Below are 17,992 nucleotides of genomic sequence, written 5' to 3' on the forward strand. Positions count from 1 at the left end.
ACAGCTCTGGGTCACTCAGTCAAGCCTAGCACAACCACCTCCTCCCCCACCTACCCCAAACCAAGCACATAAGCATTCCCAGGAGGCAAGCTATATACATGCAGAATATTTAAGCTGGGGATGGGTAGCAGACTGCTGAATCCAAACGACGACCCAGAGGTGCTCTCAATGAGCCAATGTGTGCAGACAATCTAGGAAAATACCCTGCGATCAGTAGATGATGTACTCTAAGCTTCTAATGCTAGAGCACACTAATCTCTGAGGGGAGATATCCACACAGGGCACACTCTGCTGGCAGATGCGCACAGAACACAAACACACACACACACAGTTGTGAGAATGATGGGAGGCGGCTTCGGGCTGGCAATGTGGGGTTCAGGTATGCGGTGTGACACAGATCTAAACGCAACTTTTCGGAGGATGTTTCTCTGCTCAAGGCCAGGGACATAAGGATGTCCAGAGACAACTATATACAACAGACAGACAAACAGACAGACATAGAGGCAGACAAAGAGACAGACAGAAAGACATAGAGACCAACAGACAGACCCACAGAGCCTTCCTGCAACGAGGAAGCACAGAGCTGACAGCTGAGATAATTATGATTCACTGCAACAGAGATATTTACTCTAATGTACCATAACAACACCCACCCCTGCAAACAACCCCCACCCTCTAACACCCCCACCTGCCAACACTCTCAGCAACTTCCACAGGCCCCGCACTCTCTGTTTGTCCTATGTGACATTAAACTTACCGGATACCGGAGGAGAAGCGGAGGGGGGGGGGAAGAAAAGAAAGTGTTTTGCAAACTTGCTAAGTTGGCCTTTGCGGCGGAGCGGTGATATAATGCAGTTGAGCCGGCGGGCTCACACACACACACACACACACACACACACGGGCGAGCTTCTCCGCTGGAAACGCTGCATTCTTCTGCCAGCCCGGCTTTTTAGGTCGCCGTGTTCTCGCGGCTCCCGCCAAAGATGTTGGCCGCTCTTCCACGCCCCCGTGCTCCCCGCTCTGGTGACCCCCAGGGCCTGACGGGGGGGTGTGAGGGGGGGGGGGGGGTGCACTACGGCCAGGCGGTCTGAACGGCCGGGGTTTTTGCTAGGCTTGGCAGTTCGCACGCGAGCTACGTAACATGCTGGCTCGTTCCACCGATCTCACCCAGGGTAAGGCCCCCGTGGACAGCGAGATGCTCACAGCGCCCCCCTGAGCTCACGCAGTAATGGGCTAGCACACGTCCTGTCATTAACTATGCACAGATAGCGGAGAAAACAGTGGAAACGCCGATGCTGTCCCATAACACAGTGCTGTGCCACCACCCATGCCCAGTATGCGCATGTACAGCTGCATGTGGCTTGGAGGTCACCAGCTTCTCAAACTTCGCAGCAGGAATAAAACACTCTGCCATAAGAAAACCAACCAACTAATGGTTAACATTCCTACACACTGCTAGTACTGCCTTCTGTGTCTAAATCCACAGGGTTTAAACCATCTCTGATCCAGGGACCCCCACCCAGACTCAAAGGCACCCAGGGGAGCCCCATCATAAAGTAAAAGACTGGACAGGAGCTGGTTTAAACAACTCATTACGCTGGTTCAACATTCTGCCAGAGTACTTTTTTACACTTGGATAGCAATGGTACAGAATTTTCTTTATTTATTTAGATATATATATATATATATATATATTTTTTTTTTTTACTGTAGAGCCATTAGGGATGTTTTCACAATGTGAATAACTCATGTGAATGGGGTGGCTTAGAAGAATGCATATTTTATATGCAGACACACTTGCTTTGCCAGGGAAGGGGGTGGGGGGTGTAAGGCTCATCAAGCAAAATATGTGGAATAGAATTTAGTCTATCCAGAAAGTGCGTTGTCACTAAATTTGAGCTAAACTAAAAATGCATTTGATTGTTATTTTATTTCTACACATTATTTGTAATTATGCTTGCCGAACTTCCATTACCTTAACATCATAAACACATTTGGGTGAGGCAAGTTTTTCCCCTTCAGTCTAAAGCAGTTTTAGATCCTGAAATATAAAATATCATTACTATTAGCAGAAGTATTATTATAAAACTAATTAAGGAAAAGGAGAAATGGATGATGGATTTATAAGTACAGTGAAGTCAATAAGGAACCATGCTGGGACCTCATCTTCATAGATAAAGCCTGTTCATGTATGCTGTGCAAACTAGCACTTACTGAGCCAGGTTTAAGGTGGTCGGGATTCAGATCCCGTTGCGCACTGCGCAGGGGCTTATGGGTAGGAATGTAAGGAGCGGTGAGCCAGTGACCCGGAGAGGGGGTGCTCTCTCCTCAGTGCTATAAATAGCATAAACTACTGCTGACCCAAAGATTCTGTCGCTTCGTACTGCTCCAGTCCGGCGTGAGGTCGAGATTCCAGTCCTTCGCAGAACTGCGCGATGTGCACTCTGCTGAAAACCCCGGGGGACGGCCCGCCCCTTCCGTCTCCTGCGTGAACTGTTTTGAACCCATTATGTTCTCGCTGCAATATTTTGACTGTGCGTTTTGTGTCAAAACATTGTTCGCTAAGGCGGGCAACAGACTCTGAAAACATCGGTTTGGGTCAAGCGGTTCTGTGGGCTTGGCTGATGGATGGCGTGTCTTTCCATTTTTTTTTAAAAAGGGGAAAAACTTTTACCTCTATTTTCCAGGCTGCAAATCCTTCTGTCAGCCTCCATATGAGCAATTTGGATTCTTCCTCCTGAAATGCCCATCATGCACTTCATTCTCCATGGAGATTACATTGATGTTTACCTGATGATTTCACAGTTTGACAGTTTTTTTTGGTTTTTTTTGCAGTAATACTGGCAGGCATGCATTCATGTATTTTTTTCCAGAGGATTTAAAAAAAATCATTTTGTAACCCAGTGGGAATTCTGTGCTATTTTTAAATGATTATTATTCAAATGATTTAGAATGTTAATGTTATGAATTGCATAAACATTATGCCATGGACCCATATTGCAAGGCAGCCCATATAGGGTTCCTACAACTGAAGTGCCCATTTCTCTAGTGATCTGTGGCCACACTGATGGAATTGTGATAACAAGCCCAGCTATCATCCAATGGGTTGTCTCCCCACCGCTGGGTGAGCTCACTGCATTGCACACTCACTGATTTTTATGGTTGTTTACCCCCTGCAGCCATTCAATGAATCAACCTCCAGCTGTTATCCTGCTATAATATTGATTACATCACCATGTTTTCAGCAACTATTAAAAAAATGATTGTATGCCAAAGAAAGGTCGCCACTAATTGTGATTCTATTATTAAGACTAAATGAGCAATTTGACTTTGTTCTAAGACAAACAAAACCAGTTATATGAATGTTTAAAATCCTTTCCGTTCTGGCACCACTGCAATGACACCGGTGCCAATCACTGGAACAAGAAATCGAGCTGTCTGAACCAGTCAGATAACACCAGGCACGGACCTGGAGTTCGTTTTTATGCAGAGCACGGATGCGCAGAATTGCTCACTTCACGATGTGTCAAATTCACCGAGCCCCCTTCCTTTCCTGAGCCACATATTTCCCTGCCACCCAATTCCCTGCACTACAGAACACCACACCCTTATCGACTGCACCCGTTCTCCTCTCCCATCCTACGTCCCTCCCTCCCCCCGGTTCATTTTGTTCCATGGGGCCTTTCCTTCAACTTATTTTGTCCTTGGTCTGCTTTTTGTATTCCCCTGTCCACACTGTAATATGTTCTTGTGTTACTTGAAAGGTGCATGAGAATAAAATGTTTTATTATTATTATTATTATTATTATTATTATTATTATTATTAGCAACTCTGATCCAGACACACACGGTCAAGGTTAACCTGCTGATGGACGGCAAATGGAAGTTCGTTCCAAAAACCATGCAAATCCATTCGCTCTATGCGCAAATCCGTAAACGCTATGCGTAAATCCGTACGCTCTATGCGTAAATCCAGAATCAGTAGCGGTAAATCAAGAAGGCAGCACGGTGGACGCCCTCGTGTGGGCCTCAATAGCTGCGTTATGACGACATAACCCGGAAGACCACAGTTGTCTAAACAGGACAACAAAAAACGTGGAATATTACACTCGGATAAATTTATGAGCGAGCAAAAAACATCTCGTGGTTCGCCATACTAAGTGGACAGCGCTTGCAGTTACGGATAGACAACGTATTGTCAGCAGGAGACCCACAATTGGAGAATGCAATGGCGCAGAGCATCCACAAAATAAATAGACAGCGAGCGGGGTCGTCCAGGCGAGACCCTGAAGTGGACACCGAGCCATGGCAGTACTCTTGCAAGAGGACGAAATTTGTGACGAGAGGGTGCATTCAAGTGGCAGTGCAACCAGTAACTAGCTAGACAACTAGATGGAGATTCGCTCCTTTTGAATATTTGTTTAAAGCAAGCAAACAAAAAAAAGTGATTGGTGGATTTGATTCTTCGGGAAGCTTGTAATATGCTCCAATTCTCTCATCGTCACAACATTGTTGTTATATCTGGCTTTTAAATTATCCGAGTACAGTTACGATTAAGTCTAATTTCATGGGTGTCGAACGCAATCGCAATAGTTTTTGTCACTCATCGTTTTTATTTTGAAAAAACTATGATCATTTTCCGAGTAGTTTAGCCATTCATTTTTAAATGAGCTTTTTTTGCCAGAGAACGTTTAAATGTCCGATATTCAAAACATCAGAGTTTGCGTCAATGTTCACTATCCTTGGTCCATGGGGACACAAACTGCCGGTTAATTCTTAATTGGATTTAATTCATGTTAAATTAAAACTTGATGTTAAGTTGAACTTGACATCACTTAATATACATACCATTCTATTAGAGATATACAAGTACATGTATTTCTGTCATATATTTAATTGAGGAAGGTATTTTTTTTTTTTAAACAGTAATTGCATGACATGAAATATACAGCTCCCAAATAAAAGCCGGTATTAGTATTACTCAAAACAGCATTCAGAAAGGACAGTCACCTAGACTGTGATACAAACAAATGGGGATAAGATTACATAAAATGAAAATGAATCAGTTGAACACTACTTTCTCCTTGCTGTAATCTAATGCGTAACTACCATTTTGGCACACTGATGCTGAAGGGGAAAAAAGCTTCACTTCACTAGCTCCTCGTGCATGTGCGACCAAATGCAAGCTTGTGAGTGACACTATTTTGTGTCCGGTTCCTCCGGACTTTGGATTACAGTTTATGCCTTTTGCTAACAATCGTTCCGTTGCATGAACAGTGGTATCGCCTCAGCGTGTTTAGGAGCAAGCTGCACGTGACCGCTGCCCGGGGATCAGCGACTCACAGTTCTGGAGCGGTAAGGTAATCCGCCCAACAGACAGTCGTGGGGATGTGATCGTCGCGTGCATCATGTCTGTAAAATATTTCAGTTTTAGACTGACGGAAAGCAAAGGTGTGACAGATTCACAAACTCAATGACAGGAGGCGGTGGCGGCGGCGGGTGGTATTCATGCCTCTGCTGCTTACGCGACGCGTGCGGTGGGTGCCCGGCGTAAGCTTGAAATGGTATGAACAGCTCACGGTTAAGTGGTTTATGCAAATCTAATGTCAGAGACAGACCACGTGATCATTTTGTCAATATTACATAGTATGGCAATATTTACAACAGGGAAAACATATAAATCATTTATGTTTCAACGTATACAGACCTGAAATATTAAGCAATCAGGCCTATATAATTAAGTGTGCAAACGCTTTAATTGGCTTTTGGTTGAAATATTGTTGCATGAAGCACATTTGTAATTGAGTCCTTCTTTGACGGTGGTTTATGGGAGGTTTAAACTGGATAAAACAGTGGAAGAAATCTAAATAAATGTGAAATTTGGAATTATAAGCAGTACATGAGAATCTGTTCTATTTTGAGAAGACTATGAAACAAAATAAATGAATTATCTATCTCTGATCATGGGATGTGACTGTGTAGTACCAGGGATGAAGAGATATGATTAGTTCTGTCCAGATAAATATGTACAGTTGTAAAAAAAAAATGTCAAATACGAGATGAGTGAGTGATGTACGATAATATTGATGCGTGTGTGCGTGGCCTGAAATCTATGGAAAAATAACTGCGTCCAGTAAGTGTGAACTGAGCCTCATCTTGACATGTGTCAATGTAGTTTGACAGGGATATTAAATGGAAATAAATACAAATAACACAACTGATAACTATACTTGGTCAGGTTCTAAGTCAACTAGATATAATAATCTTTGGACATAGGGCTTCGAAAATTCATAATAGCTTTATTGGGACGTTGAGAATATCCTCTAGGCCACAGCGAAGCCGGTCTGTGTTGGTGTCACTGACCTCATTAGAAAATAGCGCAGCGCACCCAAAGTTCCACGCCAGACCTGCTGCTTCTGTAGTTAAAGTGGTTTGGCCTAAAGCTTCAACTCCAGTCCGTGCAGTCCGTTGAAGAGGGGAAACGTAAAGTACACAATTTGCAGGAAGTCGCCGATAATCAAGATTAAAGGGCAGGGCCGTTTAGATTGCGCCGTGACATACGTACCCTTTCGACTTCAGCTTCTTCATTTTACCGTTTGAGGTCGAAGTTATCAGCCTAGCATCTCCGAAGGCGCTAGGCCCACGTCTCTGCGTTTTAATCGGGAGATCAGATTTATCATCCATTCCTGCTTTTCCGAATACTTCCCAAATACAATAATACAACAGCCTAATAAGGCTTAATTCTTCATGAAATCGTTTTGCTTTTCTGTTATTTGTCGGACACATCGATACGCATCGTTAGTCATTGCTCATATGACTGAAAACCGTTCAGTAAATATTGCATTATTAAACTGAGCAAAAATAAGACCAGGGATACAACGAAATATCTCGGTACAGTGAATTGTATGGTTATTAACGTTTTCTCGGGATTCTGCTAAACTTCATGATTAGTCTAAACACTGTTGGTCACAAGTACGCATAGACACTCAGTTTATTCGTTCAGTTATAGCCTACAAGTTTTTTTCCACAAAAACATGAATGAATAATGTATTTAGTTTCCCTCTGGAGTTTTAAAGTAATATAAAATAGTGTTATTTTGCATTTTAGATGCACATCAATATTTAACTATCCAAATTCAAAACTGACACATTTTAAATGAGAAAACTGTAACATGAAAATCCGTACGGAGTAGAGAATACGGAGTCTATTTACCCCAGGTTTTCGCAAAACAATGTTTTCAGGTCAAGCAGCGGGAATCGTCAACCCGGGGTTCCCTTCATTACGCAAAAGCCACAGTGTACACTGGAGGCGCTCACGTCGCGAGTTTGATTTTACTGCCAATATGTTTTACGCACGCGCTTCAAAACAAAGGCTTAAACAACTTAATAAAACAACATAAAAACGTTTTTGAACAGCAGTGCACGTTGAATAAATAAAGTTCACCTTAATCGCTATCCCGTCTTTTAACGGGTTGTAGCCACTGAAGTGTTGTTGGAGAGGCTGAAAGCTGTCATTACTATTACAGCAATTTCTCTGAACACCGTATAGCTGGATGATTGTTCTTGTGCGTATACGGCTGCTACGCGCACACACAAGACGCGTGCAGGAGCCGCTCGAGATGTTCCTTACATTTCCAAGTGCATTTTAGTTTCGGAGCGCACAAGAATGTTGCTATTCCAGGCTGGGATAAGGCGAAGTAAATCGGCTGTCATTTGCTTTGTGGTAGGATCTGTTGACAGTGTACGATTTCAGCAAGTGACTGGCTCCTCCTCTTCGGTGATGTAGTGATAAGACGGAACCTCCTTAATTACTAATTTCACCATCCCACGCCAAGCTCGCCTCTGTCCTAGAAGTTCCTTCATGCATGCAATGTTCAGATCGGATCGCGTCTGACCTTTTATTTTCCAAACGCAAAACCCAAGGCTGGTTGTGACTGCCCGGCATGGGAGATCAGAAAGAGCCGACAATGGTGCACAAATCCACTTCGTTTAGTATCAAGAGTCTGCTGCTTCCTTCAAAATGTGACAAACTGGGCTCGGGGGTTCCAGAGAAAAATACTCTCCCTTCAGGGTCTGATTCAGAGAAATCCCTGGATCCCACAGAAATGGAATCTACGCCGTTCAACCAGGAAAACCAAAAAGAGGGCGACGAGGGTAACGAGAGAGCGGCGGAGTCGAGCAAAAACGGAAAATATGACAAACCGCCGTTCAGCTACAATGCCCTGATCATGATGGCTATTAGACAGAGTCCAGAGAAGAGACTTACTCTTAACGGCATCTACGAGTTTATCATGAAGAACTTCCCTTACTACAGAGAGCACAAGCAAGGCTGGCAAAACTCAATCCGGCACAACCTGAGCCTCAATAAATGTTTTGTGAAAGTGCCAAGGCATTACGATGATCCAGGGAAGGGGAACTACTGGATGTTGGATCCCTCGAGCGACGATGTCTTTATCGGTGGGACTACAGGCAAACTTAGAAGGCGGTCGGCTACCTCCAGGGGCAAACTCGCAATGAAGAGGGGGCTCCGCTTTGCGCCGTTAGGGCTGGGATTTAACGACAGAGCGAGCAACCCTTTGTACTGGCAAATTTCGCCATTTTTGTCTTTACATCACCCTCATTACAACGGGTCTTCACCTGGATTTCTGAATCAAGGGCACACGTATGGTTCACTACTTTCCGGAGTTGAGCAGTTGGGCAATGGAGACCTCTCTCGCCCGATTCTGGGAGGATCTGCCGGGGGTATTAACTTGACAAACGGTTACGGCGTGAGCACGTCTCCCGTTGGTTTATTATCGGGACAGACGGGCTATTTCGTCTCGGGCTCCCAGCACACCCAGCCCCTCCAGCAAAGCGGCGCCGGATTCGCAGTGCCCTCCAGCTCGCCCCACACGCTCATTTCCGAAACACTGAGAACGTCATTACCTTCCTTTACACCCGGCGTTACTAGTGGATTCCCGGGAGTTTTGTCCCATCAAAAGAGAGTCACTCCCGGTTCTTTCTTAAACTGACCACCCATTCTCTACGACAGACGGTAGCATACATGCTCTTTTTCATATTAACCTTAAATCGAGAAAAATTAAAGTGATGGCAAGTCAGTCAATTTGGAAGACAGCCCTGCAACAACGCTGTTATGGCCATAGGCATATATCCTGAAGTGCGATGTTTTCTTCCATCGAAAGGGACTAACTTTTAGTTAATACATTTTATCTATAGCCTTGCCAAAGGTAACAATACATGTTTCTGATTATTTATATCTTGTATGAATAATTTGAATGGTTTCCGTGGGTCGGTTAATTTATGTTTTATATTTATTACAAAAACGTATTTAAATTTTATTGTATCGATCAGTCTAAGGGTACAGCTACTTAAATTATTTATGTGAGTATGAATCGTTTTGCGATCATTCAATATGGTAAAAGCGCCTTACAACTACAAATCAGGGTTATAGACATGCACGAGGAGACGGACAGTCTACATCAAATTTGGATCTGCTCAGGTTCTCCATATAGGCTTAATCTATATAACATACTGCTGTAATGTATATATAACCAACGGTCAGAAACCATTTAAAGATAGAGTTTCCGTTTTATAACTGATTTTACTTCTTTAATTTTTGTTTGTTTTCGTGGAGAGCGTGATTTTAGCAACATGTAGATGAGTGTCGATAGTCACAGCGATGCATGGATGTGGGCCTGTACTTAGTGGAAACGTCAAATGACAAACGCTGTTGTGGTTTGGTCATTTGCGCATATGCCGTTTCATTTTCTGTCATATTGGTGTCCGAAAAAAAATCGACGAGTGTTGTCTAAACCCTTGCAGCATGGGTTATTGGTAAAGATGTTAGTACAGGACTTAAGTAAGAGAACCGTGAAAACAGGCTTTCACGTTAATTTAAATTTATGTGTTTTTCGATTATCACAGACGGTTCACTATTTTGGCTGTTACACGACCAAAGATGGAGTCGTCTGTACAGATAGTATTGTTCAGCTCCTTTCCCCCACTTCGAATTACATTTCCCGAGTTTAAATTAGATGCCACTAGCTTATTGGTAGAAGGAAGTCAATCCATGGCACAATGCACATCTTTATTATCTATCTGAACTATACCTTTAAGACGTTAACGTTTTCATTACAGAATGTCGTTTTCATTTCAGAAACCTTTGTATTTTACGTAAAGAATTGAATTATGTGTATAGGTTACGTTGTTATTAATTTTACGACATGGCATTATTTCGACTGTCGACTTTCTTTTTTTAATTTAATTTCAACGTTTTGCACTTATAGCTTCTAGATTTATTAATGTATGGACTTTGTAATGTTTTGTTTTCGTTCATGTATGTTAAAAAAAGCATCTAACTTGGTCAAAGTTAATGAAATGAAATATTAAAAATTATTTGTTTTATCAATATAACATGTTTTTTTTTTACCTCGTGGTTATTTATGTGCCTGTAGCCTATGAACCCCTATTATCTAGTATGTAGAGGTGTGTAAAGAGAAAGAAGATAACGAGGAAAGGCAAGGTTTTTTAAATTTATTTTTTATTGAAGTTGATAGGCCTACACTATACAACAGTTTTTTTTTTGGTTACTGTTTGGGACTAACTGCAACCTTCGGGGAGTGCTGTTCGGGTTGACATTCATTTAGATTTTCATTTGTGAAAAATTAGGAACATCCAGTGTAACGAAAAAAGTCCTTAACTGGAGCTACAATCCATCGTTAAATTCAAACTATAAAATTGGCGGAACAAATTAGCCTGACGTTACATCCCTACCAGAAATTACATTCACTTACCCTTTAAGCTTGCAACAAAACAAACGTTGGAAAGTGTCAACATAATAGTAAATAAGCCATTTAAACACTAGGCCTATCTGACTGCAGACACTGAAAGTGCCGTAGCCCAATTTATTAATTCGCCTACAAGTGCATTGTCTTTTACCATTATTAGAAAAGTAGTATTTTGCGGCCCGCCCTTTCCGCGGATATTGATGTAATTGTACGCCTGCGTAGTATACCGCCGTTAACCCTATGGGTACGTACATTTTTTTAACCGATGGGCGCGAGCGAAAAGATGCAAGCCTGCCTTCGTTAACAGCCGTTTCCAAAGCAACTCCAGGCCTATTTAGTTCAGATTTGAGATAATAATCTTTTAATAATGTTTATTTCAGGCCTATGTTAAATCATACGCGTTTAAATAAAGCGGCCTTTATCTGACCAAAATGCGCTCTTTAATAAAGGTAGACCAATTATGCTTATAAAAGTCTTTATTTCAACCGAACAGGTTATGGGAATTGACAAATATAAACCGATCATATTACAGCCTGTACAATTGCAATGGTTGTGGTACATATGTAGGATATAGGCAACAATCATATTTGTAGTGCCAAGCCAAGCATTCAGCCAAAACTCAGTTGTGGGGGATACTGCAGAGGCCTACGCTCGCGCCGTGGCCATAATGTTAGTTTCGACTGCATCAACAAAACTCAACGTGAATGTCCTTAAAGATCCTCAGCATTTTTAAAGACGTCACATTGTATCCCCTGTTATCATGCCCTATGCGTGTAAACATTGCCAAAGCTCACAACAATAAATGTGTTGCAGCAATTGAATGCTACTATGAACTGGTATAATTTGGCCGAGGTGTCTATTTTTATTTTTTGCCCTAACTCGAGAAATGTAAAGCTAAATTTCACCTTGACCACTCCTTGAGCCCGTCCCTAATATCGCCGGGTGTCCTCAATGCTCTGTTTTTCTTGGGATCAACAAAAACGCTAACGCCACAAACGCCCACAAAATCCAAACCAAAATTATACCGTTAGAGATAAACAGCGGGGCACGAAAGGTCACTTCTTCAATCAGCACTACAGTAACAATAGTGTGTAGTTTTCCCTGTGGGCATACAAATAATTACACAGCGCGATTTGTTTTTAAGAACAAAATATGTTTTAAAAATTAAATAGGCCTACACTAACGCCTGCTCTCTCAATAGCCAAAAAGGTATACAATGATACATTTGTAATTGAGAATGAGAATGACCTTCAACAGCACGCGCACAACCCCCTTCGGTCGCTAATCTGGCTGTCAGTCAACTCATTATTGACAATTCTCGTACCTCCGCCTTAAAAGTTGATCCGAAATGGTTAAAATGGTCAAAAACGAAATAAATAATAAATTCAGCGTGAAAGGGAAAGTAGCCTCCTGCTCGGTCAAAATAAAGCAATGTTCAAAATGTAGCTTTATAGAGGGTAGGCCCAGGCCTAGTGGTTTCTGGTGCCTGGTCTCCGTTTAGGAGGCACACTCATTAGTATAGGGATTCTTTTTCAAAGGTGGTGTATGCATACGAACTTGAGCGGAAGGTTCAGGTCCAAATTAAATTAAAACGCTTTTCGCTTTGTGCATTAAGCTGCATGCCAAAATTAAACGCGCATTTTTTATCATATACTTTTTGATAGTTAAGCACTTTAAGTTCTGTGATAGGCCTACAGGAAAGTTAAGATTCTGCCTAAATGTTACATTCCAAATTGAGGACACGGATGCTGACAGACTGAGATGGTAGGCTTTAGTAGTGTTCTTGGGATTGTTATTTACGTAATAATGCTATTAAAACATTGCTTTCTCGCTTGCAGAAAAACAATTAGTTCGCCAAAACTTCCTCAGATGATCAACTGGTGAATCATAAAACTGTATATATATATATAATTTATTTATTTATTTTTTGCTTAACAAACGTTAAACCTCGTAGAATCTGTTTTTCAGATTTATTTAAATAGCCGCAGTGGCACAATGCCGTTTCGCGAAAATCAACCGCAGTTGGAAGCTTATATCTGTAACATCTTCAACATTATCCTACGAGCAATGGTATGCACCACGGTGAACTCAGGCCAATTCAAAAACTAAAATAAACGTGGAAAAAGTTCACATTCGTTTTTAAATCAGTTTCTTAAATGGCCCGTTGATCTGTTTTCCTTTTCCATAAAATAAGACCGTAATTTTCTTTTAAAAGTTCTTCAGGGGGCAAGCATGCACACTCAAAAGACACTCAGGTTTCATTCTTTTTAAATTAAAGAGCATTCAAATTCCAGTATCACCCGGTGTAAAAATTCTGAAATATAGGTTTTTTGAGTGGTCCTATGAAAAAACAAAGCATTCCTGAGTTGTGTCTTCATTGGGGTTACATAAAAATATGACCCTGATGAGAGCGTGACGCTGAAGCACGCTGTGTTTGTTTTGTTATTTTTTATTTTTTACGTCCAATATATACATCTTCAATTTTTTACATCAATAGTTGCTGGAATTTTTTAAATATCAGTTAATGTTGTTGTTTTTCTTTGTACCTTGGTAGTATAAGACAAATAGCATAAGAGCAGCAATTATCAAGGTTTGACAATATTTTTGTAAATGTTTTGTTTTTAAATGCGGATAAGAAACAGCTTTGCACATTGAAGATTGGTCAGACTTTGCAATATAAGGTTAACTGCACCGCCCTGTGGTGTCCTACCCATTAAACAGCGAAAGATTAGAGCCAATTGATAGTTCAATCCAGACCCGAAGGCCCTCCAGTCAGGCAAATTAATCTGAGAGTCACTCAAAGGGAATGGACGTAGTAGCCTACATCACAATAAAAGTTGAATAAAACTAAAGCCTACATTTTGTTGTCCATTCAAAAAAGTATAAGAAATGCATCCATTAGTAATAATAATAATAATAATAATAATAGTTATTGTTGTTGTTTTGATAGCCCACATCAAGTTAAATTACTACAGAGTTCAACAGTGTGTTTGCAAAGGCATGGGACGCCGGGGCAGCGACTGCAGTGATACACCCACGACTCATCTCAATATTTATGTTAATACCATCAACGTTCACATGTGGGGTAATATTTAGTTACACAATCGTGTAACTGTTAGCAACCAAAAAACTGTATTTTCATTTAAATGTGAAAATTAGGCCGATACATACTGCGACAAAACTGCATTATTTTATGCTCACTTCCCATAGTAACAAAATACTGAAAGTTCTCGTATAAATTATCGCCTACAGTACCGCTTATGTAAACTAGATTAATTTACGGCATTCCTGCCATTTCAAACAGTGTATTTAGATGAATGTCAAGACCACTTAAAGGTTAATGGAGGCCCGCAGGTTTATGTCCTACCTCATTGGCCTTCCTTGTTCAAAGACATTTATTTTACTTTATTTTGCTCTTATTGTTTTACTTTAGACCCGTTTTTGCATCACCGTTGTGCATGTTCGCTTTTCATAGGCGACAATTTGACTCGGGGCTCAATAAAGTTATTGTTGGTGGGGGGGCAACAAAGCATGTTATGTAACTGCTTTGATGTCGTAGGTTTTCTACATAGTTTTCTACAACATCCCTGAAAAGCTCAGAAGCGACAGTGACGCATGCAACAACCTTATCTGCACGGAATTTATACAAAATCCACTTAAAGCTGCTGTTCTGTTTGGCAATTCCACAAAAGCTAAATTAAAACCGAGAATGAAGGCCATATTGTTGGGACGTGCATACTATTTTAGAATAATAAAAATGTCCAAGACCTGAATACCGTAATTTAGGTCTTGGACTCCATCGATAAAAGACAAACAGTTGGAGACAAGTTCTGCTAAATCCCGAATCCGTTTTATTAGTCTAATAATTTCAATACAGGAGGCATACATAAGTAGACCAACTGTTGCAGTTTTGTTTCTTTAAAAAATAGCTAATCTATCAAGTATTAACTAGAACAAAATATTTGGAAACTTATCATTTAGTCCACAATTTTATTTAGATTATTTATGACACAACCACTTGTATCCACCTCAAGTGTGGCATTGAGTCAAAGCCAATGCTTTACAGTGCACGCGACGGAATCTTGAAATGATGAAATTTAAAACTCAAGAGTATGATGCAAATCAACCAAATATGAACCAACTTGGCAAACCAGCAAAGTTGACAGTTAATAACCTTTTAGCAATGCAATCCATTGTCGCCAAATTTCAAACGCCAAATACACTTTTACTGGCATCGAGACGCTCTTATGCAAAGCAACGTCAATGCAAATAAGTGCAAAAAACATAAACCGAAGACACAAGCAACAGAAGTAGTTATACTACTATCATGGTACATCATTCCAGAAAATTATTTGGTGAAACATACGTGTAAATTATTTCGTATACCCGTTTGGAGGTTAGCCCCTGAAATGGGAATGATTTCGGGGCACTATATGTCGTCACAGAATCAGGGAGCCTTTGACAAAGTAGGGTGGCTGGTAATAGCGTCTGCTCCGCTCCCCTGAACATTTCGTTCCCTGGCCGAGCGCGTGAAGCACGGGTACAGTAACCTACAAAGCATAAAACCGTTGATTTTAAGAAATGACATTTGCTAACACTGGCTGCATACGTCCCTGGAATTGTAGGCCTATGGCTTTTTGAAGTGAACATGCACTGACATGAACAAGTTAGTTTTTCAAAAGAATTATGACTGCTGTAACACCTTTGCCGAGGCCTCCCTATAGGATACGCCGTGCGGACACTTGTAAAACAGTAACCGAGATGTAACAACGGTCAGTCTAGATCCGTTTGAATAAGCGCTAATATACCCTATAACATAGACTATACAGCCTGTAGGCCTTCATACGATTTCTTACAATAAATGCCATCCGGTAAATTCAAACACTGGTACACCTATGTCAGCCGACTGAAAATGCCAAATATAGCTAAATAAAGAACAGCGAGTCCAGTTCTGTAGGCTACCTATACACTTCAAGCCTATCTGGCACAAAAATGAGACGTTTGTTTTGATTAAACATGTTTTGCTTGCATTGTCGCAAGGAGGGCTATGACACCACCTCCAAAGTTGGCAATAAACACAGAATTTCACAATAACATGTCAAAGTGTTGATTAAACCGAGTCCAAGAGGGCTCAACTTCACTTTATCAGTACCAGAGTAAAATCTGATCTCTAGAGTTGATTCAACACAGAACATTTTTGTCCAAAGAAGGGAAGGGAAGTACTTGAGAAGCAAAAACATACTTTCTTTCCCGGATGGCGTGGACTCGATTCGAGTCCTCTGTTATGCTACCACAGTCTGCTGCCACTCCCTTACGCTGAGAACTCGCGAGGAGTCCTAAATACCAGACAAGTACAGTCCCCTGTATATACTTGGTTTCGTCTTTTCTTGCATTTGGTTTTAATTCTGTTCTGTAAAAAGTCCCCTATGAGATGCTTCCCACACACATAAAGCTTTGTAGCGGTTTTCTTACCGCCCAGTTTGGCCAACTTTGTTTCGCCAGAGCCAAATCGTAGTCTTGTATATTACAGTACAATACATTTAACTGTTCATTGTGAAGATATAATTCAAACAAACCGTCAAGCAAATACCTTAAACACACACAGGGCTCCTGAGGTAGCCTAAATATTAATAAGTAATAATAAACAAATTATTAGTTTTATTAATAATAGTTCAGTTAACATAAAGACTATAAAACACAGTAACATTTATTTGATCAAATCCGACCTCGATTATCCACTTCAAAGTGACAAATCTCACAAGAGGCGATGTGCATCATATCTTTTAACAGTTCATCGGATTTGCAATTAATAAATTTATTAAGCCTTATAAGTTAAATCTCCTCATTGCTCTTTTAGTGCAAATGTAACCCTATGAACTACAGCAGTCTCGTATAAAAACTAATTCTCCATTATCTTTTCAACATTAGATACACGGACTATAAATATTTAGGCCTGTATGGCAGATTTGCCATATACAGCGATGGCCTGTCCACACAATCCATAAACCGAAAATTTTGCTTAACTACGTTGTGTAACGTTCTAGTTAATACATTCATAAATAAAAATACTGGCAATAAAACCCTTAAAGCTCGTGGCTGCATAGTTTCTTGGCAAACAAACAAATAAATAAATAAATAAATAAATAAACGCATAGGCTACTTCGTACACATTGATTACAAATTATATAGTTGAAGATGGGACATTATAACGCGCTTATTACTTAGTGTTAGATCCTTTAAAACTCTAATCTCTGAAGAGTACCTTTATAAAACCATAATTTTGCAAATTGAGAATTTTCATTTGTTGTCTGTGGTTATTTCCAAATAGTTTCTAACTCAATGAAAGATTATCAGTGACGGGAACTCAACATGAGAACAAAGTCATGGCAAAACAACTGATATTGAATTGCACCAATTTCTGCAAATAGACCTAAAGTGGAATCATATTGCAGTACTTAGGATACCGTGGAAAAACGAATGATTTGAAATGGAAAGACTACGCCATAGTCTACATTTAAAGTGTTTTCTGGAATCATGAATGCTACTACGTTTTCCCGCACATCGGCGCTTGTATTATGATACCATTGGCTTCATTCTTTAAATCTTATTGGTCTCGAGAACAGTAATCGGTTAGTTAATCTTGCACGTGAAAATTACTAAGAAAAAATGGCACGTGTAGATTTTACTGATTACTAATGATATGCATGTATTACTAATAATTATTTTATTATTATTTACTAATAATAATAGTTACAAATAATAGTAATGGTGCTTATCGCCATCACCGTACACAGATTAATCTGTACCCTCATAATCACGGGCGACGTCCAACAAACAGCTGATCGCACGTCTAGATGAAAACCCTCAACTGAGGGCTTACTAGCTACAAAGACTAATTTTCTCATTTCACCACATCCGCTTCGGATTGGGCAAAGAAAGATAGCCCAATAGTAATTGTTTAACCCCACCTGGAAAGATATACAATAGCAGAGATTGAACTGAGTGGGTAGAGAAAATTGCCATTGATTACGGAGTAATTGTGGAATAACAGCGCATGTTTCCAATGGCGAAGCAGGAATTCAAATTGCAAATGTTCTGGAAAGAAAGCTATACATTTTAGTAATTTTAAACAGCACCTAGCTGCTGGAATTTGTAGCTTTAGACCCGATTATTCTGTGATCATAAAATGGAGGCAGTGCCAGAAAA

The 17,992-nt window shown here is 40.6% G+C and overlaps 1 protein-coding gene across 1 annotated transcript; it reads left to right on the top strand.

Annotated features, from left to right (window-relative positions):
- The first annotated feature begins 4,028 nt into the window (after window positions 1-4,028).
- On the top strand, window positions 4,029-10,407 carry LOC135244888 (forkhead box protein G1-like). The gene has a single exon (XM_064317548.1). The coding sequence runs from the start codon at window positions 7,943-7,945 to the stop codon at window positions 9,008-9,010; it is 1,068 nt and encodes a 355-aa protein (XP_064173618.1). The 5' UTR covers window positions 4,029-7,942; the 3' UTR covers window positions 9,011-10,407.
- Window positions 10,408-17,992: the final 7,585 nt, after the last annotated feature.

Source organism: Anguilla rostrata, chromosome 18 (genome assembly GCF_018555375.3).
Source record: "Anguilla rostrata isolate EN2019 chromosome 18, ASM1855537v3, whole genome shotgun sequence".
Taxonomy (NCBI): domain Eukaryota; kingdom Metazoa; phylum Chordata; class Actinopteri; order Anguilliformes; family Anguillidae; genus Anguilla; species Anguilla rostrata.